Raw genomic sequence first — 26,993 nt, 5'->3', positions numbered from 1 at the left:
CTGTGTATACGTGCAAAGCTGTCTACAGTGTGAGGAAGTTAACTTTTTAAATAAAAAGACTGGATGAGTACAAAGTATGAAATTTATAAAGTTGCAGAGATTTACAACAATGTATGATGTTTCACACAAATTGACTTAAAATCAGCTTAAGTGTGTATGATTTAGTTTGATATTACTTACACTAAAGCAAGATTGTGTAAATAAACAAAAAAATTTACAATGGTTGCACAAAAAAGGATGCTTTATTTGTTTTAATACCATCTCCAAAAGCAATGCACAGCCACAACAAACCTCTGAATAAAATAATACAAAAGGGAACAGTATTATTTAAGTACAAATTATTTAGTAAAGGCATAATGAAATGGTGAAGATTTGTCATCTCTACTGCTGCCTGCTTTAAATAATGACAAGATGCATGAAATACCATGGCCTGTCTGAAACAGTTTTAAGATTTTGATTCAACTATAGTATTCTTCATTTTCCCGATGCCATCAATTTCGCTTTCTAGAACATCACCAACCTGGAGAAAGAAAACAAATCGAAGTAATTATTTGAAATCTGTTTATCTATACTAATAATAAATAAAACTGTAGTGCTGTATTTTTGTCTATTTGAACATGCTAATCTCTTTCGTGGGATTTTCACAAGTAGTGCGGGCATAGCTTGGGGCACCGTTTAGGCTTTATTTCATCAAAATTGAACCATAGAAAAGATAGATATTGTAATGTAAAGTTTTATCCATACTAATATTATAAATATAATAGTATATGTGTTATTTTTTTATGACTAACCTGCTGAATCAATCTTGAAGATATGTGGGATGGAGATAGCTTGAACCCTGAGGGGGAACATAAGCTATGTTACAAAGTGTGTAGTACAAGAAACATTTTGATTTTAAGAATATTATGCAAATTAGGGAAAATATTTACTCTTTGACGTTTGATCTTTATCAAAATTATGAAAAGGCTTTTATTGGTTTATACGTGCTGTGTGATACGGTTCAAAGTAGTAAATATGCATACTACTACTGTCTATGTCCTCTATAGTCACTGCTCAGCAGTGATGCTGATGCATCATGTGTTGGGACATCTTGCGAGGAGGAAGAGCAAAGCATACATCATGAGCTATGCTTACCCGAACAGGCAGACACCGGTAACAGTCATGAAAAAATACTGCAGTCAGCACTAAAACCATACACATGTCCAGGCTAAGGCCAACTCTTCCAACAAACTTTCACAAGATTCAGCAGGTCTGTCTGGTGAGGGACCCTTCATCATAATTAATTGTTATTTCTGTTTCATTGTGTTGTATTGTATTGTACTGTAGTGCACTGCACGGAGTATCCTGCCTACAAGTGCATGTCTTCCAAGACACAATTGAATACTTGAACACAGATGGCAGTAGGACACCAAACACTTATTAAACAGAAGGGGAATTCAAAGAAATTGTTACCATACATTGCAATACTGACATGGTTCTTTACAGGAGTTGTTCAAAATATATAGTATTATGATTATGATGCCATCACTGTGTTACTCATTCATTGCAACCCACAGCCCAATGCACAAGTTGCATATCGGCCAGCTGTGTATAGATAAGCTTATCTGTAGTTTATCACTGTTTGTATAGTACTAACTAAATTTAAGACGGTCAGTTGGTCGGTTTAGTGATTAAAGGGACCAGACTACGAGATCATCATTCCCTCCTACCCGGGAGCAGGCAGAGGCAGAAAGGCAGAAAGTGGGATGAGGGACATAACCTCCACCACTTAGAAGGGGCACCGCACCCAACAGTATAAGAAAAGATTAGCAGCACAAACAGGGCGAGAGATGCACAGCAAAACAGAGGAAGAACGCCAAGTCAAACACAATATGCAAGAATGGGAAGAAGATCAAAAGAGCGGGTAGATGAGGGCTTGGGAGGACCACCAAGCCAAGACAGCCACTACCTATTTGAGGCAGAGACAGCAATAGAGCAGCCTGCCAACTGCTCAACGGGCCGACAAGTCTGAGGCACCTTCCTTTAGAGAGAGTGGTAAAAAACTCCTTCACAAATAAACTGTAAAACCAGGTCAGCCACTGAGGCGTCATTGGCTAACACCAGGGGTAGCAAATCTGAAGGATTATGAGTCCACCCCATGGCAACTAGGTTAGAACAATCCAGCAAAATGTGGACCGCTAAATGGGCACCACAATGACAGTGGGGTGGAGTCTCATGACAGAGGAGATAACCATGAGTTGGCCAAGCACGGCTGATGTAGAGCAAGCACAGGATGAGAGAGTGCTTGTGAGAGTCCCGCTTGGAGGACCTCCACAAATTTGTGGTCTCCTTTTATCGGCCATAGTTTGTTCAGCAAAGTCAGAGTATGCCATTCCAAATCCTTAGTACTGGATGGAATAATAATCTCAAGAGGCAGTTTGCCAGTAGCCAGCCTGTCAGCGAGTTTATTCCCCAGGATCCCGTGACCCTGGGTCTAGACGAAAACCATCAAGCATCCACATTGTTCGAGAGCAAGAAGGGTATCCTGTATAATCAGGGCTGAAGAATGGTGTGGGTATACTGGTCAAGAGCTTGTAAACTGCTCAGAGAGTTGCTGCAAATGAGGAAGGACTCAGTGGTGAAGGAGTGGATATGCTCAAGAGCACTTGAGATTGCTACCAATTCCATGGCAAAAACACTGCAATCATCCAGCAATGAGTCGAGTTCATTACATCCTGCACAAACGTAAGCAAAGCCAACGTGACTGGCAACCTTTGAGCCATCAATATAGATCACTTCTGAATCCCAAAACGCACCAAGAATGAAGAAGAACTGGTAGAGGAGAGCCTCAGGATGAGCAGCCTTTTGAATCTTGTAATAGATGAAGACAGAGCTGTGTATGGGGATTGCACCATGGAGGTGTACGTGACCGGGCACATAGAAGAGGTTCTGGAGGTGAAAGCTGTCATTCAGAAAACGGACTAAATGTGGACAATGACCATAACACCAGGCCTGGGCCACTGTTGTGGGAAGAGGAACTCTATATCTGGAAAGAGGGGATAGTAGTTCAGGCACTCCAGGGAGCAGTGAATGTATAACCAAAGATGGGGACGCCAGGTCAACCAGGTATCAATAACCAGTTAGAGTCCACAATGAAGGACTGGCCATCAAGGTACGGATCCCAGTCGATATAAACTGTAAGGCAATGACTGAGATGTATAATGCAGCTCTTCACAGCCAAAAAATGGAAGCCATGAGTGCGAGCCCAAGATTGGGCTAGTATATTGCTCCCTACATTCTGAGTTCAGCAATGCTGATCACAGGGGGCCTGGCGCAGGGGAGGGGGGGGGGGGGGCGCATGCGAAAATCATCAGCATACAAAGAAGGACACCATAGGCGCTGCAGCCGCCACCAGACCATTGTTTTTTTTTTTTTGTCATCGGTCTTCTGACTGGTTTGAGGCGGCTTGCCACAAATTCCTCTCCTGTGCCAGACTTTTAATTTCAGAGTAACACTCAATTATTTGCTGTATGTATTCCAATCTCTTTCTTCCTCTACTTTTTTTGCCCTCTATAGCTCCCTTTAGTATAATGGAAACCATTCCCTGATGTCTTAATAGATGTCGTATCATACTGTCCTTTGTCCTTGTCAGTGTTTCCCACATACTCCTTTCCTCTCTGATTCTGAGCAGAACCACCTCATTCCTTACCTTATCAGTCCACCTAATTTTCAACATTCTTCTGTAGCACCACATCTCAAATGCTTCTCTTCTGTTCCGGTATTTCCACAGTGCATGTTTCATACAATGCTATGCTCCAAATGTACATTTTCAGAAATTTCTTCCTCAAATTAAGGCCTATGTTTGATACTAGTAGACTCTTTGTGGCTAGGAATGGCCTTTTTGCCAGTGCTGGTCTGCTTTTTATGTCCTCCTTGCTCCGTCTGTCATAGGCCATTTTGCTGCCTAGGTTGTAGACTTCCTTAACTTCATGACCATCTCGCTGTTCTCATTTTTGCTACTTCTCATTACTCCCAAGCCACATTCTGTAATCATCAGACTGATCACTCCATTCAGCAGATCACGTAATTGTTTTTCACTTTCACTCTGGACAGCTCAGTGAATTGTATCGTTGGTATCCTTTACCTTGAATTTTAATTCCATTCCTGAACTTGTTTTTTATTTCCATCATTGCTTCTTCGATGTACACATTGAACAGTAGGGGCAAAAGACTACATCCCTGTGTCTCTCACTTTTTATTCCAAGCACTTTGTTCTTGTCGTCCCCTCTTATAGCACTCTTGTACATATTGTATAATACCCACCCCTCCTTGTAGCTTACTCCTATTTTTCTCAGAATTTTGAACATTTTGCACCATCTTACATTGTTGGATGCATTTTCCAGGTCGACAGATTCTATGAAAGTGTCTTGATTTTTCTTTAGTCTTGCTTCTGTTATCAACCGTAACGTCAGAATTGCCTTTCTGATGTTTTCACCTTTCCTGAAGCCAAACTGATCATAATCTAACACATCCTCCATTTTCTTTTCGATTCGTCTGTATGTTATTCTTGCGAGCAACTTTGATGCATGTGCTATTAAGCTGATTGTGCGAGAATTCTCGCACTTGTCAGCTCTTGCAGTCTTCGGAATTGTGTGGGTGATATTTTTCCAAAAGTCAGATGGTACGTCACCAGACACATACATTCTACACACCAACATGAATAGTTGTTTTGTTGCCACTTCCCCTAATGATGATCTTACGTCCTCCAAAACTCTCTTAAATTCCAATTTTAATACTGGATCCCCTAATTTTAATACTGGATCCCCTATCTCTTCTGAAGTGACTCCTGTTTCTTCTTCTATCACGTCAGACAAAGCTTAGTCATCATAGAGGTCTTCAATGTACTCTTTCCACCTATCCGCTCTCTTCTCTGCATTTAATAGTGGAATTCCTGTTGCACTCTTAATGTTACGACCCTTTATTTTAATGTCACCGAAAGTTGTTTTGATTTTCCTGTACGCTGAGTGTCCTTTCGACAATCATTTCTTTTTCGATTTCTTCACATTTTCCCTGCAGCCATTTCATCTTGGCTTCCCTACACTTTCTATTTTATTGTATTCCTCAACGACTTGTAATTCAGTATTCCTGAATTTCCCTGAACATTTTTGTACTTACATCTTCGATCGATCAACTGAAGTATATCTACCATTACCCATGGTTTCTTTGCTGTTACCAATTTTGTGCTCATGTTTCTCTTCCCAACTTCTGTGATACCCCTTTTTAGAAGTGTCCATTCCTCTTCAACTGGACTATTTTTTCTTGCTGTATCTACAGCCTTAGAGAACTTCGGTATCCCACTTCTTTGCGTGTTGATTCCTCCTGACTAATCTGCTGAACTTCAGCTTACTCTTCATCACTGTTAAATTGTGATCTGAGTCTACATCTGCTCCTGGGCACACGTTACAATCCAGCATCTGATTTCGGAATATCTGCCTGACCATGGTGTAATGTAATTTAAATCTTTGTGTATCACCCGGCCATTTCCTAGTATACCACCTCCTCTTGTGGTTCTCGAATAGAGTATTCACTATTGCTAGCTGAAATTTATTACAGAACTCAGTCTTCCTCCTCTCTCATTCCTTGTCCCAAGCCCATATTCTCCCATAACCTTTTCTTCTACTCCTTCCCCTGCAACTGCATTCCAGTCCCTCATGACTATTAGATTTTCATTTCCCTTTACATATTGTATTACCCTTTCTTTCAATATCCTCATATAACCCTCCACCCCCATCTTCAGCGTGCGATGGCGGCATGTGTACCTTAACTGTCATTGTTGGTGTTGATTTCCTGTCGATTCTGATAAGAACAACCCTATCACTTAACTGTTCACACTAACACACACACTGTCCTATCTTCCTATTCATGATGAATCCTACTCCCATTATACCATTTTCTGATGCCGTTGATATTACCCTATACTCATCAGATCAGAAATCCTTTTCTTCTAACCATTTCACTTCACTGACTCCTACTATATCTAGATTGAGCTTTTGCATTCCCTTTTCAGATTTTCTAGTTTCCCTACCACATTCAAGCTTCTGACATTCCATGCCCTGACTTGTAGAATGCTGTCCTTTCATTTGTTCTTGTTCTTCTTACAATTGGCACTACACATCCCGGGATGGGACTTGGCCTTCTCAATAATTTTCTGCCATTCTTATCTCGACTTGTGGTGTCGACCTCGAGTTATGGCAACCGACTCTGGCAGCGTTATCTCCAAACTCGTTGCTCCATCTCAACCTAGGTCGTCCTCTTGCTCTTCTTCCTTCAGGTTCACTGCAGCAGGCTGTCCTTGCAGCATCTGTCTCATCGAGTCGCATCACATGTCCAGCCCATCTCAGCCTACACAGCTTTATGAACTTGACCACATCGTCCTCCTTATAAAAATCATTCTTTGCCTTCTCCAGGTCCCATTTTCATACACAGGTCCAAAAATCCTCCTCAATATACTTCTTTCATGTGATCTCAGTTTGTTTTCACCCTGCTTCATAATTGTCCATGTTTCTGAGGAATAAGTAAGTACTGGGCATATCATCATTTTGTAAAGCCGGCACTTAGTCCCTTGTGATATAATCTTGGATTTAAAATGTCACAATATTCTAAAGTAGCATCGGTTAGAAACACTTATGTGAGCCATAATTTCAGTAAAGGTGGTGCCATTTGCTTCTAACTTTGAGCCCACATAGGTGAAACATTCCACTTGCTTAAATGTCATTCCATCAAGGGTTATTGTGGGCTGTAAGGGTTGGTTAGTGCCATTATACATATACTTCATCTTCCTTCATTAATTCTCTGGCCCATCTTCTCTGCACTCGGTTTTAGAGCTGAAAATGCACTTTGTAGATCTCTAAGTGGTCTGCTCATTAAATACAAGTCATCTGCATATCTCAGCAATTGTACAGACTTACAGTAGATAGTTCCTCTTGTCTGAATACCCAATTTGCATACCACTTTTTCGAGCACCAGGTTGAAAAGTAGGCAGGAAAGCCCATCTCCTTGCTTTAGCCCAGTTCGAGTGGGAAATTGAGGTGATAGCCTTGACTGCACTTGCACGGTACACTGGGGATACTTTAGGGTGACCTCTATTAAACGCACCAATTTTCCAAGCACTTGAAATTCCTGCATTGCCTCATAAAGTTTGGCCCAGTTTATTGTGTCATATGCAGATTTAAAGTCAATGAAAAGATTGTGCACACCAACATTAAATTCATTGGTCTTTTCTACTATTTGTTGGGGAGTAAATATCTGGTTTACAGTTGACTTTCCTGGTTTGAACCCGCATTGATAGCTTCCAATAATATCTTCTGCTATAGGTGAAAGTCTACTAAACAGGATATTTGATAGTACTTAATATATAATATTTAAAAGTGTTATGCCTCTGTAGTTGCTGCACTCAAATAGATCTCCTTTCTTATGCACCAGACACACTATCGCTACATTCCATTCTTCTGGTAACTCTTCCTTTTCCCAGATGAGGCACGCAACATTGTAGATCCTACGATTTATCTCAATTTCTCCAGTTTTAAATACTTCAGATGTTACATTGTCAGTCCCTGGTGCCTTATTGTTCTTCAATCGGGCAATTGCTTTGTTCACTTCTCCTTGGGAAGGGGGAGGTGCTATGGCATCATCTTCTGGAGCGACTGGGATATCTTCAATAGGGGACTCTGAAGCATCCAGCAGTTCACTGAAATACTCTACCTAATGCTCCAATACCTCTTTGTCATCAGTTAGTAGTGTCCCATTTTTACTTTTACACAGGTTGATGCGTGGCTTAAATTCTCTTCTTTCACCATTAATTTCCTGATAAAATTTTCTAGCATCATTTGTTTTTCCAACTGTCTCCAGTTCATCAATCTTTCTTTCCCATTCCCTTTTCTTTCTCCGATGCAGTTTCTTCTCTTCTTTCATCGTGATAATTTCTTACTGCTAAACGAGTATATGATTTCTCAAGCATTTTCTTGTATGCCAGATTTTTCTCATCTCTTATTCTCTTACATTCTTCATCAAACCGGGAATTCCTCGATTGTTTTCCTTCTTTCCCTAGTGCATCTTTTGCTGCCTTAATGACTGCATCCCTGCAAGCATTCCATTCTTGATCCAAGTTATCACTTACACTAGGCGTGTATAATGCAAGATTCTCAGCAACCTTCTCAGAGTATTTTTTAGAGATGTCTTCATTTTTTAACTTTGATACCATATACTTACTTTGAAGTGTTCCTTTGACTTTTCTTGCATTGGATATTCGAGCTCTTAGTTTTGCAATTGCAAGGTAGTGGTCTGAATCTACATTAACTCCTCTGTAAGTTTGTACATCTAGTAAGTTTGAGGAATGCCTGCCATCAGTAATTAGATGATAAATTTGGTTGAAGGTACACCATGTTGCTTTATCAACCGTTTTGAGTGGGGACACACTGCTACCTACAGCCACGTTATGTGACAGTGCAAACTGAATGACTCTGTGGCCATTGTCATTTGTGTATTCATGGAGGCTGTGCTTTCCTATTGCTGGGAGGAAATGTTCTTCTTTACCAATCTGTACATTGAGGTCTCCAATAATTATTTTAGTGTCATACACAGGGCATCTGTCATAAGTTCTCTTGAGGTTCTCAAAGAAGGTGTCTCTATCCTGGTCATCTGATACTTCTGTGCATGCATGTACATTGATCAGAGAGTAGTACGAGTATTGGGTCTTCAATCTCATATGTGAGATCCTAGATGTTATTCCAGTGAAACCACTCACTAGGTGTTTAAATTTTTGTCTTACCATGAGCCCTGTACCAAATTCAGGGAGGCTCTCTGAACCATGGTAGAAAATTATACAGCTTCCCATATCACACACTCCATGTCCAGTCCATTGTATTTTCTGTAGGGCAATTATGCCTGCCTTGGTTTTATCGAGTTGATCTAGCAGTGACCTCAGGGGGCCCGCCCTGTACAGCGATTGTACATTCCCGGTTCCAATAAACACACAATTTTTTTTTTTTCGTTTGCCTCTAACAGTGCCATGTCATCGTCCATAAATCTGTCCTGCTTATTTACTCTGAGGTTTCTGAACAAGAACTTTTTTTACAGGAATGGGTTGTTAGCCACTTGCTCAATCCTCAACTTTGAGGACTAGGATTTGTATAAGGTTTACTCCTTTAGGGGAGCAGGCTTCACTACGCCTATAGAGCCCTCCCTGCCCCAGGTTGTGGGACGCACTTTGTCTGGCTCCTTTGTCAAGACCACTCCAGCTTGGGTGACCCCACTAGTAGCTAAGCTACTGCCGACACAGCTCTTGACTTCATCGGAGCACGCAAACCCTCCCACCCAGCACTGAAGGTACTTTCGATAAGGCGCGGTGTCTCCTGGAAAGGATCCTTTCATTTGTTACTAAATCTTTTTTCTTATAGTCACCTCCCCCTTAGTAGTCCCCTCTTGGAGATCTGAATGTGGGACAATTCCAGAATCTTTTGCCAATGGAGAGATCATCATGACACTTTTTCAATTTCCGGTCACATGTCCAGTGGATATGCATTGTGTGTCTTTAATGCAGTAGTTTACATTGCCTTCTGCATCTTCATGCCTTTGATCTTTGCTGACTCTTCTGCCTTTAGGGGCAGTTTCTGGCCCCAAGGACAATAGGGTGCCCTGAATCTCTGTCTGCTCCTCTGCCCTCTTTGCCAAGGCTGTTGGCAGAACAAGGGTGACTTCTTTATGCCAGAAGTCTTCAGTCACCAATGCTGATTTTTAACCAAAATTTAAGCAGTGGCCGGTTTGGAACCCAGGATCGAGGACATTTTAATTAATAATTGAAGACGCTACTCCTAGACTACAAGTGAATTCTATTAATAGCCATTTTTTTGAAGAGAGAGAGAGACGCTTAAAACAGAACCCCATGGAACCCCACTCTCCTGCACGTGGGGGGCTACAGGAGGCACAAACCCATACATTGGAAGTGTGACATGAAAGCAAGTTCTGATTAAAAATCAGGAGTGGGCCACAGAGCCACCGGTCACATGTAACGTGGCAAGGATGTGGTAGCACCATGTGGTATCATAAGCTTCATGCAGATCAAAGAGGAATGTGAGACAGTGTTGACAGGGCAAAAGGTGAGACTCCAGGTGAGCTAAATTATCTGCAGTAGAACTCCCTCAGCGAAAACTACCTGGGGTTGAAGCCAAAGGGTCTCGCAATTCAAGGATCCAATACAGCCTTAGACTCACCAGACATTCAAGTAATTTGCAGAGGGCATTGGATAAACTAATTAGGCTGCCCATTTGAAGAGGTGGTTTACCTGATTTCAAAACTGGAATGATGACACTTTCTCACCATTGTGAAGGGAATTCCCCCTTGATCACTTAAAAAGGGCAAGACATGACATTGGCTAGTCACTGATAAACATTGAAGCATTTTGTAGTGCATCCAATCCAGTCCAGGTGTTGTGTTGCGGCAGAGAGCAAGGTTGCTGGCAAATTACCACTCATTACATGTGGTGTGGTAAGGCTCCAGGCAGCTAAAGGGACTTGTTCCAGACTTTGTTTGAGAAGATGGAATGTGGATAGACAGTGGACCGATGCTGAGGTCTGGGTGAAATGCCATGCAAAATGCTCAGTGATGCAGCCAGGCTGCTCAGCAATATACTTGTAGTCCAGGCTGGTGAGGATAACAACATTCAGGGAAATGCATGGGACACCTGAAGGAGGACAGTGGCCAAAAATGCGTCTGCTCTTTGTCCATACCTGTGAAAAGGGAGACATATCATTCTGAACAAATCCATTTCTGATATTTAAGAAGATAACAGACCAAGGCAAGAACCTGTTTAAAGGCCAAGAGGTGGTTGAGAGAGAGAGATGCTGTTTGTAGTGTTGGAGAGCACATCAGAGGTCTTTAATAACTGCAGCAACTTTGGGGGTTCACCACGGGCCAGTCTTCTGCCTGGGAGAAATCGCTGAAGCAGCTGCTGAAACGATGGCGACAGTCAAACTCCGTCTCACGACGTCATAGTGTGGTGGAGCGACTGGGGTGGCACCCGAGGAAAAGGCATCCCAATTCACATTAGTAAAGGCCCACCTGGGAGGGCAACCTGGCACATAATGCTGGAGGAAAGATAGGATGAACTCTCCATTGAACAGTGGAAAGCATTCCAGGGCTACAGCTAGAAAGGTCAGTTGCCAAGAAAGTGCTGTGTGCCAACCATCCTGCCCTGGCCAGTGGTTGTAGTACCATCTCACAGGGAGTTATGCACATTAAATCCACAAGGAGAAGGAAAGGAAGGGGGGGGGGGGGGGCTATCGAAAGAGGGCAAGAAGAGCAGGAAGTGTAGGAGGCCTATCTGGGAAGGAAATAAAGACTGCATATTGTTATGACGGAGTGTAAATGGATCCAAACGACCACTGCTTCCAGCACAGTATGAAGAGGAACCCACAATGTCTGTGCGGACCAACATACAGACACCGTCAGAAGATTGCAAAGGGCTGATCCAGTCTGGCAGAAGGCTTGGAAACCACGAAGAGTCAGTGAATGAGTATCCACAAACAAGGTTCCTACAATACAACACAAGCTACAGAGTAGGAAGAAAGAAGAGACTGCATCTCGAGACTGTGATGACACGAACCACTACAGTTTGATTGAGTAGTAGAAGAAGCCAAACAGACATTGAATGGGCCAGAATAGGTCATTGCACAGAGTTGTGTCCATCACCATTAAGGACAGAGTGACATCCACGAATGCAAGATCAGACACTAACTGAGAGGGGACGACACATATCCTCACATTGCGAAGGAATGTGACCAAAATGGAGACACCGAAAACAGTGCATGGGATGTGGGATATAGAGCTTCACGGCGCAACAGTAACCGTAACTTTGATTTTTTTCTGGAAGGGTATCCCCCTTAAAAGCCAGGATGAAAGTGCTGGTACCAACACGATTGTCCTTAGGACCTACTTGGACTCGGCGGGCAAAATGAACGTCATGCTGTGCCAGATTAGTCCTGAATACCTTGTCCGATTGAAGGAGGTGGTCCCTGCAGAAAATAATGCCCGGGTCATATTTAAGGACTGCTGAGGAATAATTTTCACTGGGGTGTCTCCTAAACACTTGCAAGAATAAAGGAAAGCCGACTGTCAGGCACATGCAGTCTTAATCAGAAGAGAACCGGATCACATCTTACTGAGTGAGTCAATCCTCATCTGTCCTGGAACAAATTAAGTAACGGGCAAAGGGTTTCGCCCCAAGCTGGTAGGTCAGGCCCCCCTCCTAGGGGTGGCCATGCAAGGGAATGCCAAGGAAGTGAAAGTAGGAGTAGAGAGAACTGTTCCTGTCTGAAAATTCAGAAGTGAAAGAGCAGCCAGAAATATGTAGCTTAGGATGCTTCATGTGCAGAGCATCCACCCCAGTACCACCCACTCTGATTAGGGGCTCACCCCAAGGGTGCCCCCCAGCCATGGCGAGGGCCACCCACCACGGCGGCCATTGCTGTCTCAAAAAGACAAGCAGTCATTCCTAGGCATATACGAGGCAGTGACGACTGAGGTACCTGAAATCTGATCTCTGTGTTGTCAGGGGACTCCACCAGATGGGAAGATAACAGCCCCACCAGACATAGAGGCTACGCTAGTGGGGAGTTGGAAGGGGTCTACGATGGGAAAGGAAGGAGGAGGAGGGGGTGAGGGTGAGGAACCCGTGCAAAAGATGCTAGGGAGGGAGTTCTTCCCCAAATGGCTAATATTATGGATACAGAAGTTATGGAGAAAGAAGCTAACAATAGCCACACTAAGCCATCCAGTAGCATGACTAAATGTATCATCTGTTTCAAGGATTATATTCAAAATACCATCTGCCTAAATACAAGAACCATCAAGAACAGCAATGCCTTTTACCTTCACTTTATTTTCCTCCTTGGCCCCAGTACTAATTTCAATATTTTCAAAGGCTTTATAAGCTGTAGTGCGAGTGCCACACATGCTTATACAGCTGATGGTTGTCCATATTCACAATTGTGAATACATTTCATGTAGGATAAAAAAAAAAGTGGAAACACGAGACAAGATCAAAAAGGAACAGCGGGACTGAGGGAATAGCTGAGCCACTGTAAAGGGAAACACCAAGGAAGGGGGGAGGGGAGGGGACAGAAGGGTGAGAAGTTAGGATGGGAAGAAGTGGGATGGGGAAGGGAATGCAGTCCAAGAGAGAAGAAAGGCTGCAACAGTTCAGGGCCCCGTGAGAGCCACACACAAACCCACAAAACAGCTGTGGGCCACCCAGGGGGGGGGGGGGGGATAATAACATTTAAGAAATTGTTTCATCTGTTACTTTGATTAAAGTGTATTAATGTCACCTGTGAATTTTTGGGTTTCCTTTGGTGAATGCTGTGAAACTTAAAAACCTGTTCAAAAAATTTGAAATAATGGCTGATAATTAATTATCAGTACCTAAGATAACTATTCAGAATATTATACTGATATCTTTGCCTCCAAAAACATAAATTTGATGAATGAAGGAGACTTTTTTAACACTTACTTAGTATTATTTATTAAGATCTCTTTTTAGTCATGCAACTATTTTTTACTTATGTAGTAATTTTCTAGTAGTTGCCGATAGCAAGGTGCCACAAACACGAAAAATTGCAGGAAACTTCCTCAATGTGCTACCATTGCTGATGGCTCATGCATGGCGAGGATGGCTGTATGGGATACAGCTGCACTACAATATGGAGTGTACTGAAATATACTAGAAACTAATGTAACAAAGAGTTACCATCTGTGTGACTGTGCTAAACTTTCAACTTAAATGTAACTTATAATTAACATGTAAGTGCGCCCACACTATGGCCATGGTGCAGCAATTGTGATATATTTTTAGTAGGAAAAAACAGTTTAAGTTGCAGTAACAGCAGAAGTTTTAATGATGTTTTTCACCTTTTTGAGGCATCTTCAGAATTTCTACATGGGGAAAATACATATAAACAGATAATGGATATGGTCCTATCTAGCATGAGAGGTTAGTAATTTTTTTTTAAATTACTCATAAACATCAGAGTGAAGGGGGACTTACGTTTAGAACTGTGGTATGCATCAAGAATGCTAAGGGAAAAGAGTATTATAAAAGTTGCCCTAGATTAGTGGCAAAAAGTCAAATTAGTTGTTGAAATGTGAAGAGAGAATTCTTACCTTTAGCAAATGCATGCAGCTATGCTACGATAGTTTCGCACTTCTAATCTTAACACACAAATATTGGCATACAAATTGTAGTGGGCCTGACTACATGACCACATATGCACACAATACGTGAAACTGGTAGGGCAGGAAGCTGCTGACCAAGTGGGTGAAAGTTCTGCTAGGCGGCTTTTACATGTTTGAAAGTACAGGACATAAGAATAGAGTAAAATGTTGTGGTAGTTAAAGTCAATGCAAATTAAAAATAGATTTAAAATAAGGGATAGAAGTAAAATAGATGTAAAAACAATTTAAGAAGGAATAAAATATCTAACACATGATGCCATCTGTTGATATCAAGAGTAAAGGCAAGATTTACGTAAGAAATACATAGACATTACAACTTCTATATGAATCAGATATAAAGTATGTAAAAAAAATTCCTGAAGCCAAATATAAAATATGAAGATATAAATTAACATCTTGATGAGGTGCGCTATGCCAGTACTCAGCTATACTCTGAAAAATTATCACCATTTTATTGTCATTATGTTGATGACATATTCATTGTATGTGATGACCCTTTGGTGGATATATCTTTAGTGAAAGATGAATTTAACATTGCACATTCTAAAATGTCTTATGAAGTAATGGGTCCACAAATTATTTGTACATAAAACTTCAGCTTGCTGATAGTGAAATTAATTCTGGCATTTCATAAGCCAACCACCAGTGACTCAATAATCCATGCATCGTAATGCCATCCATATCACCACAAAAAAGAATTTTCCAGAGCCTATGCAAAAGTCCTTTAACCTCAGTTGCTGCTGACCATGAACTAGCCAATTTTCAGTTCACTGCTAATAGTACTGTATATAACTAACATTGTCAATAAGTTGTACAAACAAAATGTTGAGAAAAGTGGTAGTTTAACAGAACCTAAGTTTGTAATCCCAAAAGCAAAGTTTGTTGTACCATATTTGGGTAGCATTTGTCAGCCCACTAGGATGTTTAGGAGCTATATTGTCAAAGTTGCTTACACATTTCATTATAATATCCAGTATCTATTTATACACTATGAGCAGCCATGTAATGACAGATTCTCTCATTTTTGGTTTATAAATAACATGTGCTTAATATCCTATGGTTACATTGGGCAGAAAGACCAGATGTTCTGAATGTGTAATTAGAAGTAATACAGCATTTCCTGAGCATTTAAAAGCTAGTAGACACACAGGACCTGTATTAGAATCACTCCAAATTTCTCATTGTGCACCCAAGAGCAAAAAAGTGACATCGCTAGAGGAACTGGATATTGTCAAACACACTCATGTAGCTAAAGATGTACATCTTAATGACCAACCAATTATTGAGAATTAGACATTTAATGATTCAATGGTGACAGTTTTTGAAAGAGTTTAACTGAACAGTGACATAATCTCCTCATAAATTTATTTCTATACCCTTTATTTTACATATGGCTTATAGAAAATTAATTATGTATTACAGCTACACAAAACAGACATCAATATATATGTATTTCTTGCATACATCTTGTCTTTACCCATGATGCCAACAGATGGCGCTACATGTTAGGCATTTTACACCTGTTTAAGTGGTTTTTACACCTATTTCAGTTCTATCACCCATTTTAAATCTATTTTTCATTTGCACTGACTTTAACTACCACTATATGTTTTAATTCATTCTTATTCAATTCTTATTTACTGTACTTTCAAACATGCCCACACCACCTAGCGGAACTTCTGTCCACTGCATTGGCAGTGTCCTGCCTGCCAGTCACAAGTAGCACGTGTGTATGCAGTATTCTTAAAATAGTTGCATGCCTTTGCCAAATATAAGAATTGTTATTTGTTGTGAATGTGAATATACCTTGCATCATTCAACATGTGAGCTTCTTAAATCAAAAATTGTTAATCAGCATCCTACACTGAACAGCTCAATGTGATTAGCAAAACTGTGGGAGCATCACCCCTTCAAACTGAGTTTTTATTTATCATATTCAAATATAAATGCAAAAGTATCTGACTCACATTTCACACTCTAATGAATAAATAATGATAATCACTAATTAACAACACGCACACACACACACACACACACACACACACACACACACACACACACACACACACACACACACACAGAGAGAGAGAGAGAGAGAGAGAGAGAGAGAGAGAGAGAGAAATTTCACCAAAACAGATTAGGGCAGTACCTTCAAATACTCTGGTGGCTTTCTGTGCATCCCAACACCAGCTGGAGTGCCGGTTAAAATGATATCTCCAGGGCGCAAGGTTATGACACTGTAGAGAGAAAAATCACAAATTTACATGAAAACTGTTCCTATTTAACCTCTAATTATTACTATTAGGGCATCACCTAATATCAGAGGAAGAATTTTGGCCATAAGAAAGTACTCATAGCTTAATGGATAAGAGCAGCAGCAAAATGAAACCAGTAAGTAAAAATCACAGGCTGTACAAAATTTAAAGATATTAAAAGCTTTGGTTCTTGAAACAAACAGAAGTTTTTAAACCTGCTAGTTATTCTCAATACTATAATACCAGTGCATAAAGAGCACGTCTGTCTGACAGATGACGAGTTAATAGTCCACATATTGCTAGTTTCCGACAATGATCCTGTTATTCATACACAACTACCATTAAAAAAAAAATGTGTGATGACTCCTAAATACTTATGACCTCATCGTAACTATCCTTGAACATACTTAATGCTAGTTGCAGTGTCTAAGGATACAACAAAATGACAAACAATAACATTCACATTAACATTTGTCTTATAACAACAGAACTGTTTGCTTTGTAGACCAGAAGTAAAACATTTTAAGTTACATGAAATTAAATGGCAAACTAAGGAGAAAGAAAAGGACCGCTCCCAGTTCGGCAGAATGCTTTAACAAATTATGATAACCAACCATCCAACAGCAGAACAGCTGAATGATTTTGTTGTTGTTCATTCTGCAAATACCATCTAATATGTATTGGTGGCATCCAAAATGAAACTATAATCAATGTATACAAATCTTATCTAGGGGTCAGCATTTCATTACTTTATTTATTTATTTATTTAGTCACTGTAATCCTCTTTGGTATGTCTACCCTGAACTGGGGTGCTATATGACTTTCCTAAATTCAGTTTTGGTTATGTTTATTTCTTCTTTACATTCCCCTTTCTTTTAGCATATGGATGAACACCTGGAACCAAAAGCTAATGTTTGTACCACCATTTGTTGCCATCAGTGTGAACTGCCACTGACAAGTAGCAGCCTTTTTCTCCTTTGTTTCTACTTAAAGTACTTGTTAATTTAGTTAATGTTGGTGTATTCTAAGTGAGGTATGTTATATTCCAAATGCTGATGCGTCTGTTTGCACAGGACTCGTTAGAAAAGTATATGGGTATCTAATGGAAACAACAACTACAATTGGAACTGTGGACAGTTTTTAATACAGAAAGAAACTGGTTTACTTCTAGATATCTGAAAAAGTAGATTGCTGTGTAAAATGATTCTCAAGTGTTGAAGTAACATCTAACTGAACCAATAACAGCATAAATGTGCACATGTTCTCAGAGAAATAGGCACATAGCATCAAACTAAGTGCATATAATGTAGTGAAATGATTTTTGTAAACACTAATATTTTGCTTTCTCTCAATATCCTCGTTAGAGAGTGAGCACAAGTAGTAGTTAGGAAATGGTCAAAGCATTTTGTGTCCCTTATGATGGCTTGAACTCTGCTGTGGATATTTTCAATGAGGTTTCTGAATGTTTGTGTAGGATTGGCACCTGTTCTTCCTTAAGAGCTTCCTGCCACCAAAGAAGATGCTGATTTAGATGCTTGGGTTTGGGGTGAAGTCAACATTTTAATTTATCTCAAACATGCTTCATTGGGTTCAGGTAGGTACTTGTAGCAGGACAATATTTCAGGAATGGTATTGCCCAAAAACCATTGCCTCATAAGGGCTACTTTATGTCAGGTTGTACTGTCATGCTGATACAAACAATCATTGTTTCCAAACTACAATGTGTTCATATCCTTAAAACATTTTTTAAGCACATTACAGGGACCACATCCTAAACACAAAAAACAACCCGATACTATAACACAACTTCCTGCGTATTTCACTGTTGACACTACACATTATGACAGGTAATGTTTGCCAGGTATTCGTCAAACCCGAACCCTTATATCTGATTGCCACAGGCAACAGAATGATTCACCACTTAAACTACTTGTTTCCAGACATTCGCCGTCCACTGGCATCCCTCTTTACATCACCTCAAGTGCCAGTAACACTGACTACAGAAATGTGGCTTATGAGGAGCTGCTCGACCATTGTATCACTTTCTTTGTAACTCTCCATGCACAGCCGTTAAGCTAATTGAATTGTTGGTTATGTAGCACTTTGTAACTTATAAGTGATTCCTTCTTCTGATTATTTTTTTCTTTCAACCACCCTCAGCAATGCTGGATGGTCCCTGTCCATCAGTACATGAGGTCTGCCTGGGCTCAGTTTAGCTATGGTTGTTCTGTTGCGTTTCCACTTCACAATCACATCACCAATAGCTCTAACTTGGGCAGCTTTAGAACAGTCGAATTCCCCCAATTGATTTGTTATTCAGGTGACATCCAGTAACTAGTCTACATTTGAAGTCACTGAGTTCTTGTGACTGATACATTCAGCTATTACACTGCTTCTGTACTGACAACATGATACACCCCACCTCCTTATACGTTGGTGGGTCCACATCTCATGACACTTAGTAGTCAATTTTGTAATACATAGGGGTATCTGGATAATTTTGAACAAGTAGTGTGTGTGAGTAGTGAGTGCTATATGCATCAGGTACTCATATTCACTTATGAAATTGATTATAATGCTTTAGATCAGATGTATGTCTGACTCCAAAAATATATCACTCAAATGACCTGATACAGAGATACAAAAGTACGTGAGTGGAATACTAGTCTAAGAGAATGTGCTTTAAGATGGGAGTGATTGTTCAGAGAGAGTTAAGCATTAAAATCTGGATAATTGCATGGGGTTCACACAAGAATGTGGAGGATAAATTTTTCTTTATACATATAATGTCTGCCCACATGAAAGACAAGTAGCCAATGAATACACTGACAAAACCATAGAAGTAATATGTCAGAAAGCCCAGCTTCCCTGCACTGGTAATGTAATAAGAAACTGACAGAGACATAATGGTGTCATAGTTCAATAATTCTTCAAAGAAGCTACAAGTGAGGGCGAAGTTCCTAATACTACTATTATGTTGCACTGAAATGTCATCTTCCTCAGATTTTTTTATATGCTATAAACATTATAATGGTGAAACTAATACTGTTCCCGTAACGCTTCTGTATTCCCACAGGGAGCTTCTCATTTTATAGAGAAGTACCAGCTCAGCACTCTCGGTTACTTAAAACAGACCTGATGCTCAAGATAAACTGGGGATATGTCTCAGCTGTGACCACATATTTTGAAACAATTTGCAAAACTAAATTTGTATGTGTGTGTTTTCTGTTCATCGGAAATGTGGTATATCCTTGGGACCTGAAGTCATACAAAAATAAATTCACAACTGCCATCATTCAGTCATACAATGTATACTCTCCTTTATGTAGCATATGAAACATACATCATGTTCAACCTAGACAATCTTTAACGTGAGTTGTCTCATAAGCGGCCTGTGTTCGACAACACTAGAGCTGCTTAAAATGATTTTTTTTATCGAAGTTAACTTTACCCATAAGGTAAAGGTTTTTTTGAATTTGTCAAATGCTTCTTTGTGGAAGATCAAGTGCATCACTGTAGTGCAACTACTTGGGATGAATGACATTCATTGTGCTAGCCATGGAATATGTTATATCCGCATTTGCTACAGCCCAACAAGTACTACGCTCACTAGAGTGCATTTTCACATACTTTACAGATTACATTAAAATTAAGAATTTGGTACCAGATACCAATTTATGAGTTTCTTTCATAAAAGATCAGTGGAAATATGTTTGGCGGGTTATTTACTCATCTGAGAACAGTTGATATTTAAATTATGTCTGAAAATTAGCTGTTTGAAGGCAGTGTTTCCTGTAATATTGGAGAAATTAATCACCCGAGTGTCACTCCAGAATCCACCACTTTTGTATAAATTCTGTTGTGAGTAATTTATCAAATAGATCATTTTACTTTGTATCATTCAATACATGTATGTGTGCACGTGTGCAAGTTCACACATCTTGTTGATCCAACTTTCACTATAAATGTGACAATATGATCTGTTCAAATCCTTTCATTTCTAGTCTACTAAACAATGCACAAAAATTGTTCATGAGAATATTGTGGTACATTATGTACAAAAACTGATTAAAATACTAGCATTACATAAACTGTCACTAAAAACTAGGTTCTTGCCATTTGATGGCAATGTTACACCATCCAACCCTGCCTCGAGAAACCAGCCAAAGCTTCAGTGTGTCACTAGTTTCTTTTCAGACATTGTAACACGTTTTCAATTTATGATGAACGAGAATCACAGCATACACACTACTAAAGGCTGTAACATGTATAACTGCAGTCACATCAACTGTGTTACACATAGATAAATCTTTGAACTGTGTGAAAAAGAGCCGAAATAATTTGAAAGTTTTACTGATTTATTCCTCTCTGTTTTGTAAATCTTATGCAATAGTAAGTTCCTCAGGTATAATAAAAAGAAGACAATCTGATTCTTTAATGGAAAAAACATATCTGTTGCTTTGTGTACAACTTCAGTGCAATACTTACTGAGACAAGAATGAGATAATATGATCTATTCGATGTATGAGCTCATTTGTGTTTCCTTCTTGTTTTAGAATACCATTTACTCTGGAGCGTATGCCTAGAGCATGAGGATCAGCAATAGCTTCCTTAGTGACAACAGCTGGTCCAAGTGGACAGAAGCTATCCATAGCCTTTCCCAACAAAAACTGCCCCGAGTTTCGTTTTTTCTGCCAATCACGGGCACTTAAATCCTGTGCAACAGTAAAACCAAAAACATGTTCCATTGCACTTATTGGGCGAACATTCTTGGCAGTTTTCCCCATGACCACTGCCAGTTCCACCTCCCAGTCCAGCTCCTGTGAAATGAGAATTATAATTAAAAGAACAATGAAAACAAAATAACTAATTACTATAATAGTGAAAATAGAGTTATACTTACCTTTTTAAACTGTGTTTTTAGTAACTTCATACTTACTATAGAAACAAGCAATGAAACAAAAGCTAAGTTATGGAGGATAAAAAGGCAACACTTGCATAGAAAACCTGTACTAAATAAAAGCTGCGTCATAGTTGATGACAGCATCCAAAACTAGGCACTAGCCCCGTATCTCTGCATCTACTCTTATTCCAGCTATCATCAGCCACCAAAGAAAACTACTTTAATTTCTGAGAACTATACTCCCACTTCAGTGACTGTATCATTCCTTTTAAAAGCTGATTATGTTAAGAAATGCTTTGAGACTTTAAAAAAATCCCAAAACCTCTCTCCTGAATCCATTTCCCTCCTCACTCCTATGACACCCTGCACACCCACCTTCTACATGCTCCCCAAAATCCACAACCCAACAATCGTGGATGGCCCATTGTAGCTGCATATTGTGCTCCCAGTGAAAGAATTTTGGTCCTCATTGACCAGTACCTCCAACCTATTGCTCAAAATCTTGCCTCCCACGTTGATGATACCAACCACTTCCTTCACCAACACTCCACAACCAATCTGGCTCCCTACTCATCATTGCTGACGCCACTTCCCTATACACAAACATCCTTCACGCTCATGGTCTTGCCATTATTGAACACTATCTGCCCCAACATTCTTCACACTCCAAACCCACTACCTCATTCCTCATACACCTTACTAACTACATCCTAACATACAACTACTACTTTGGAGGTAAGGTATACAAACAAATCCGTGACACAGCTATGGGTACCTGCATGGCACTCTCCTATACCAGCCTGTTTATGGGCTGTCTGGAGGAAACCTTCCTAGCCTCCCAAAACCCCAAACGCCTGGTGTGGTTCAGGTTAAGTGATGATATCTTCATGATATGGACTCAGACACCCTATCCCAATACCTTCACAACCTCAACATCTACTCTTCCAACTGCTTCACTTGGTCCTCCTCAAGCCAGCGTGCCGAGTTCCTGGGCGTTGACCATGTCCTCTCTGATGACTCCATTCACACCTCTTCCACATTAAAAACACCAACAGTACCTGAATTTCAACAGATGTCATCCCTTTCACACTAAAAACTCCCTCCCATACAGCCTGACCATCTGGGGACAGCATATCTGCAATGACGGGATCCCCCTTGCCCAGTACACTGAAGCTCTCTCAGAGGCCTTCACAGACAGACACTAACCCCCAGACCAACTGCACAAGCAGATTTCCCATGCCATATCCTCCCCCCCCCCTCCCCCAATCCTCCCATCATCCCCAAGAAACAGCTGGAATGGAGCGCCCCTTCATCAACCCCCCCCCCCCCCCCCGAGATTGGAACAACAGAACCTCATCCTTTGTCAGTGCTTTGATTATCTATCATAATGCCCCACAATGAGCGACATCCTACCCAAGATTCTTACCAGCCCCTCCTAAAGAGGTCTTCCATCACCCATCAAACCTCCACAATAACCTAGTCCATCACTATGCAACTCCCAATCCCAACATCTTGCCACAAGGAAGATCCAGGTGCAACACCTGGCATTTCCTATTCCAGTCCTGTCGCAGACTTATCCTACCCCATCAGAGGCTGGGCCACCTGTGAAAGCAGCCATGTTATATACCAGCTCTGTTGCAGTCATTGCTCAGCTTTTTATATTGGTAGGATACCAGCCAGCTGTCAACAAGGATGAATGGCCATTGACAGAATGTGACCAAGAGCAAAGTGGACCACCCTGTGGAACAACCTGCAGCTGTATATAACATACTTTATTTCAATGGTTGCTTCACAACCCAGGCCATCTGGAGCCTCCCCTCCACCACCAACTTTTCTGAACTGCACAGATGGGAATTATTCTTACAACACATTCTCCACTCCCAAAATCATCCTGACCTCAACCTACAGCAACCTACTGTCCCATACCCATCACACAACTGTTTCTGCCTCCTCTGTCCTGTTACCACTTCACAATTCACCTCCCTTCACCCTCACTGTATGCTGCCCTCTGCTGGCACATCCGCCAATCTATGCCCCCCCCCCCATTATTCCCTCCCCCCCACCTCCTGACACTGCACCTGTTAGCCCTGTCCTACCACCTTTGGTCCCTGGATGCTCCACCAATCAGTGTCAATTTCTCTTCCCCCACCCGTGCCCTGCTATCTCTCCCCCACCCTACTTCGGATTGTTGCTCTGTTTCAAGTACTGGAATATTGGCACATTTGAGGCCTGGAGGACAAGAGGAGATGTGACATTAGTTCATATTCACTACATACTATTTTATATAGGATGACCACAATCAAACTGGCTGTGCACATGAATGAATATAGAACTGCTCACCTTGAGGATGCCCTATACCCAGTTGCTGGAGTGCTCCAGGGATGGGGGGGGGGGGGGGGCACCATCTCACAATTTGCCTTCCATCACCCTCCTCATGCACTCCTGTCTGCTAGTGCATCCACAGGTCTTTTCTCCTCCTCTGTTCCTCTCCTTTCCCCATCCCCCCTTTTTTCTCCCCCCCCCCCCCCTCCCTGCCCAGTTCTCAGGGAAAGCAAAATACATAGTGTAGCCAGGAGTTTCTCTTTCAAGAAAATGATTTAAAAGTTGGTATGACACAGGTTTCTAACGGGACTCGAACATTTTTATGGCTACTTATAAGTCGCCACTAGTCTTCCAAAAATTTTAAAAATACTCCATAACCCCTGGTCTAGTGTCGCCCCTCTACAAACTATCATGTGGGCCCTCTTGGCATGCTCTACATGTTAACTGGGATGACCTTATTGCCTGCTACTCTACACAGACAATTTCGATCCTCCCACACAATTCTAGCTTCCCTGACCTCTGGGGATGGGATATCTCACTCAAAACACTGAAAGGAAAATAATGGACTAATATTAAAACCACAGAGTACAGTAATATGCTTGCATGTATTTAATGTGACTGTTGTTGAGCTCTTGATATTCATACAAGCAGTTCTCTTTTCTCCAAAGGTCTCTCTAATTTTCCTGTAGGCAGTATTTATCTTACCCCAAGTGATACACACCTCTACATCATTAGATTTGTCCCCTAGCCATCCCTGTTTAGCCATTTTGCACGTCCTGTCCATCTCATTTTTGAGACGTTTGTATCCTTTTTTGCCTGCTTCATTTACTGCATTTTTACATTTTCTCCTTTCATCAATTAAATTCGATATTTCTTCTTTTATCCCACAGGATTTCTATTAGCCCTCATCTTTTTACCTACTCGATCCTCTGCTGCCTTCACTATTTCATCTCTCAAAGCTACCCATTATACTGTATTTCTTTCCCCCATTCCTGTCAATTGTTCCCTTATGCTCTCCCTGAAACTCTGTACAACCTCTGGTTTAGTCAGTTTATCCAGGTCCCATCTCCTTAAATTCCCACCTTTTTTGCAGGTTTTTCAGTTTTAATCTACAGTTCATAACCAATAGATTGTGGTCAGAGTCCAAATCTGCCTCTGGAAATATCTTACAATTTAAAACCTTGTTCTAAGTCTCTGTCTTACCATTATATAATCTATCTGAAACCTTCCAGTATCTCCAGGCCTCTTCCATGTATACTACCTTCTTTCATGATTCTTAAACCAAGTGTTAGCTATTGTTAAGTTATGCTCTGTGCAAAATTCTACCAGGTGGCTTCCTCTTTCACTCCTTACCCCCATTCTATATCCACCTGCTGCTTTTCCTTCTCTTCCTTTTCCTACTATCGAATTCCAGTCCCCCATGACTTAAATTTTTATCTCCCTTCACTATCTGAATAATTTCTTTTATCTCATCATACCTTTCTTCAATCTCTTTGTCATCTGTGGAGCTAGTTGGCATGTAAACTTTTACCACTGCGGTAGGCATGGGCTACAACAATGTGTTCACTATGCTGTTCGTAGTAGCTTAGCAGCACTCATATTTTTTTTATTCATTATTAAACCTACTCCTGCACTACCCCTATTTGATTTTGTATTTATAATCCTGTATTCACCTGACCAGAAGTCTTGTTCCTCCCGCCACTGAAATTCCTGCTGGTATTGGAAACTGGTACCTGGCACCTGGCACAAGATAGAATACTGTAAGGAAGATTGTCAAATCAGCTGTTGTCTATTGATACCCATGTCCTCCACTGCAACAACCTATTATAATAAAGTTCCTGCTCTTTCCACCTCAAGTGACCAATCATAACTATGACCTTTCAAAATTATGACATGACATCATGCTCAGAGATTGGAAATGACAAAATATAAGTGACACCTCACAGCTAAAGCATATTAGTAGATCCAGAAGCAGGCCACTCTAACCATGGCTGAAACTTTGATTTCTCCAGTATAGTTTTTTACATTATGACAAGGCATGATACTTAGAAAACTTTTATGTAAACTTACTGACTGCAGAAGCCTACTCAGTTAGAATGTTTGATAACCTTGTGCTAGGTAACAGGAGAAATCTTCCTTGTGAATAATTTTTGTAAAGAAATACAAGTCTGGAAGTGGTTTAAGAGTTTAATTGTAGTTAAAGCTGTCATTTACAAGAAACAATCAATGTAAACTAGTTCTTACAAATTCTATCTTGTTAGAAATAATTCATAATGTAAACTTTATCACTTAGTTTCTAACGAACCTTTGTGATAGGAGGGTAAGGAACGTCGTCATATGGCCCAGTTATGCAGCTGCTGAATTTTGAAAAAAACATTGGTTCTTTTGGTGCTGGAATGTTCTGCTCTTCACAGTGACCTCTGTAGTTCAGACCCACACAAACTACCTTGTCAGGAGATGTTACTGGTGGCAGGAGACGAACATTTTTCAGGGGAATGACTGACTTCCCTTCAGCAACAATCCTGTAAAACATCATTGAGAATTACAATGTATTTCTATCTTACCAAATGTTATATACACAGCAAAAGTTAAAAAAAGTAATGTTGATCAAACACTATAAACACACTTTCTCTCAGCTATTGTTCTTATGTAACATAACGCTACGAAAGCTACAGGTAATACATGCCTTGACATGAAACTAAATTGTTTTGTGACCTTTAAATGGGTCCTGATGCTTGGACATGTGTTGTCAGAATCAACAAAGTGGCAGCGAGTGAAAACTTTATTACAGATTTGTTATTGTGCTCTGTGGAAAGCAAAAAACAGCAGGGCTCCTATACAGTCTCACTGGAAACGGTATGCAGAATGTTCTGAGTAGTGTAAGGAACAAATGTCCTATTTAGAAAGTGATCTATACTAACTGAAGGTATTTGATAAATACACTGATTTGCAACATCAGTATCGTTCCTTTTGTGCCAGCCCTTATACAGAACTTTTTGGTGAAGTTCAAGAACATGTCTGAAGTGAACTGCTCATCCTTTGCCACCTAGATGGTCATTTTTCATGTAACTTTCTACAGCCTAACGACAATTCAAGGACAAAAAAAGAAATGTCCATTATAATTATCCGGGCTGTTATGCCGTGGTCGGTTGACTCTGTGGTGATTCCCAACGTTTCGTCTCCGACTGCGGGAGACATCTTCAAGGGGGTCCGTAGCTTGATGGAAGGTCCAACACACACACACTGGCT

At 40.6% G+C, this 26,993-nt stretch overlaps 1 protein-coding gene across 1 annotated transcript in view; it reads right to left on the bottom strand.

Annotated features, from left to right (window-relative positions):
• Positions 1 to 223: 223 nt before the first annotated feature.
• LOC126473710 (fumarylacetoacetate hydrolase domain-containing protein 2) overlaps positions 224 to 26,993 on the bottom strand; it is a 144,726-nt gene continuing 117,956 nt past the window's right edge. The window contains exons 2-5 of the mRNA XM_050100952.1: positions 26,050 to 26,266; positions 21,008 to 21,339; positions 16,414 to 16,501; positions 224 to 520 (exon numbers count right to left, since the gene is read on the bottom strand). Coding sequence (XP_049956909.1) covers positions 446 to 520; positions 16,414 to 16,501; positions 21,008 to 21,339; positions 26,050 to 26,266 — 712 coding nt within the window. The 3' untranslated portion in view covers positions 224 to 445. The remainder of the gene's footprint in view (positions 521 to 16,413; positions 16,502 to 21,007; positions 21,340 to 26,049; positions 26,267 to 26,993) is intronic.

This window comes from Schistocerca serialis, chromosome 4, assembly GCF_023864345.2.
Source record: "Schistocerca serialis cubense isolate TAMUIC-IGC-003099 chromosome 4, iqSchSeri2.2, whole genome shotgun sequence".
Classification (NCBI taxonomy): domain Eukaryota; kingdom Metazoa; phylum Arthropoda; class Insecta; order Orthoptera; family Acrididae; genus Schistocerca; species Schistocerca serialis.
The sequence above is the reverse complement of the archived record's forward strand: the minus strand, read 5'-3'. Positions and strand labels throughout refer to the sequence as shown.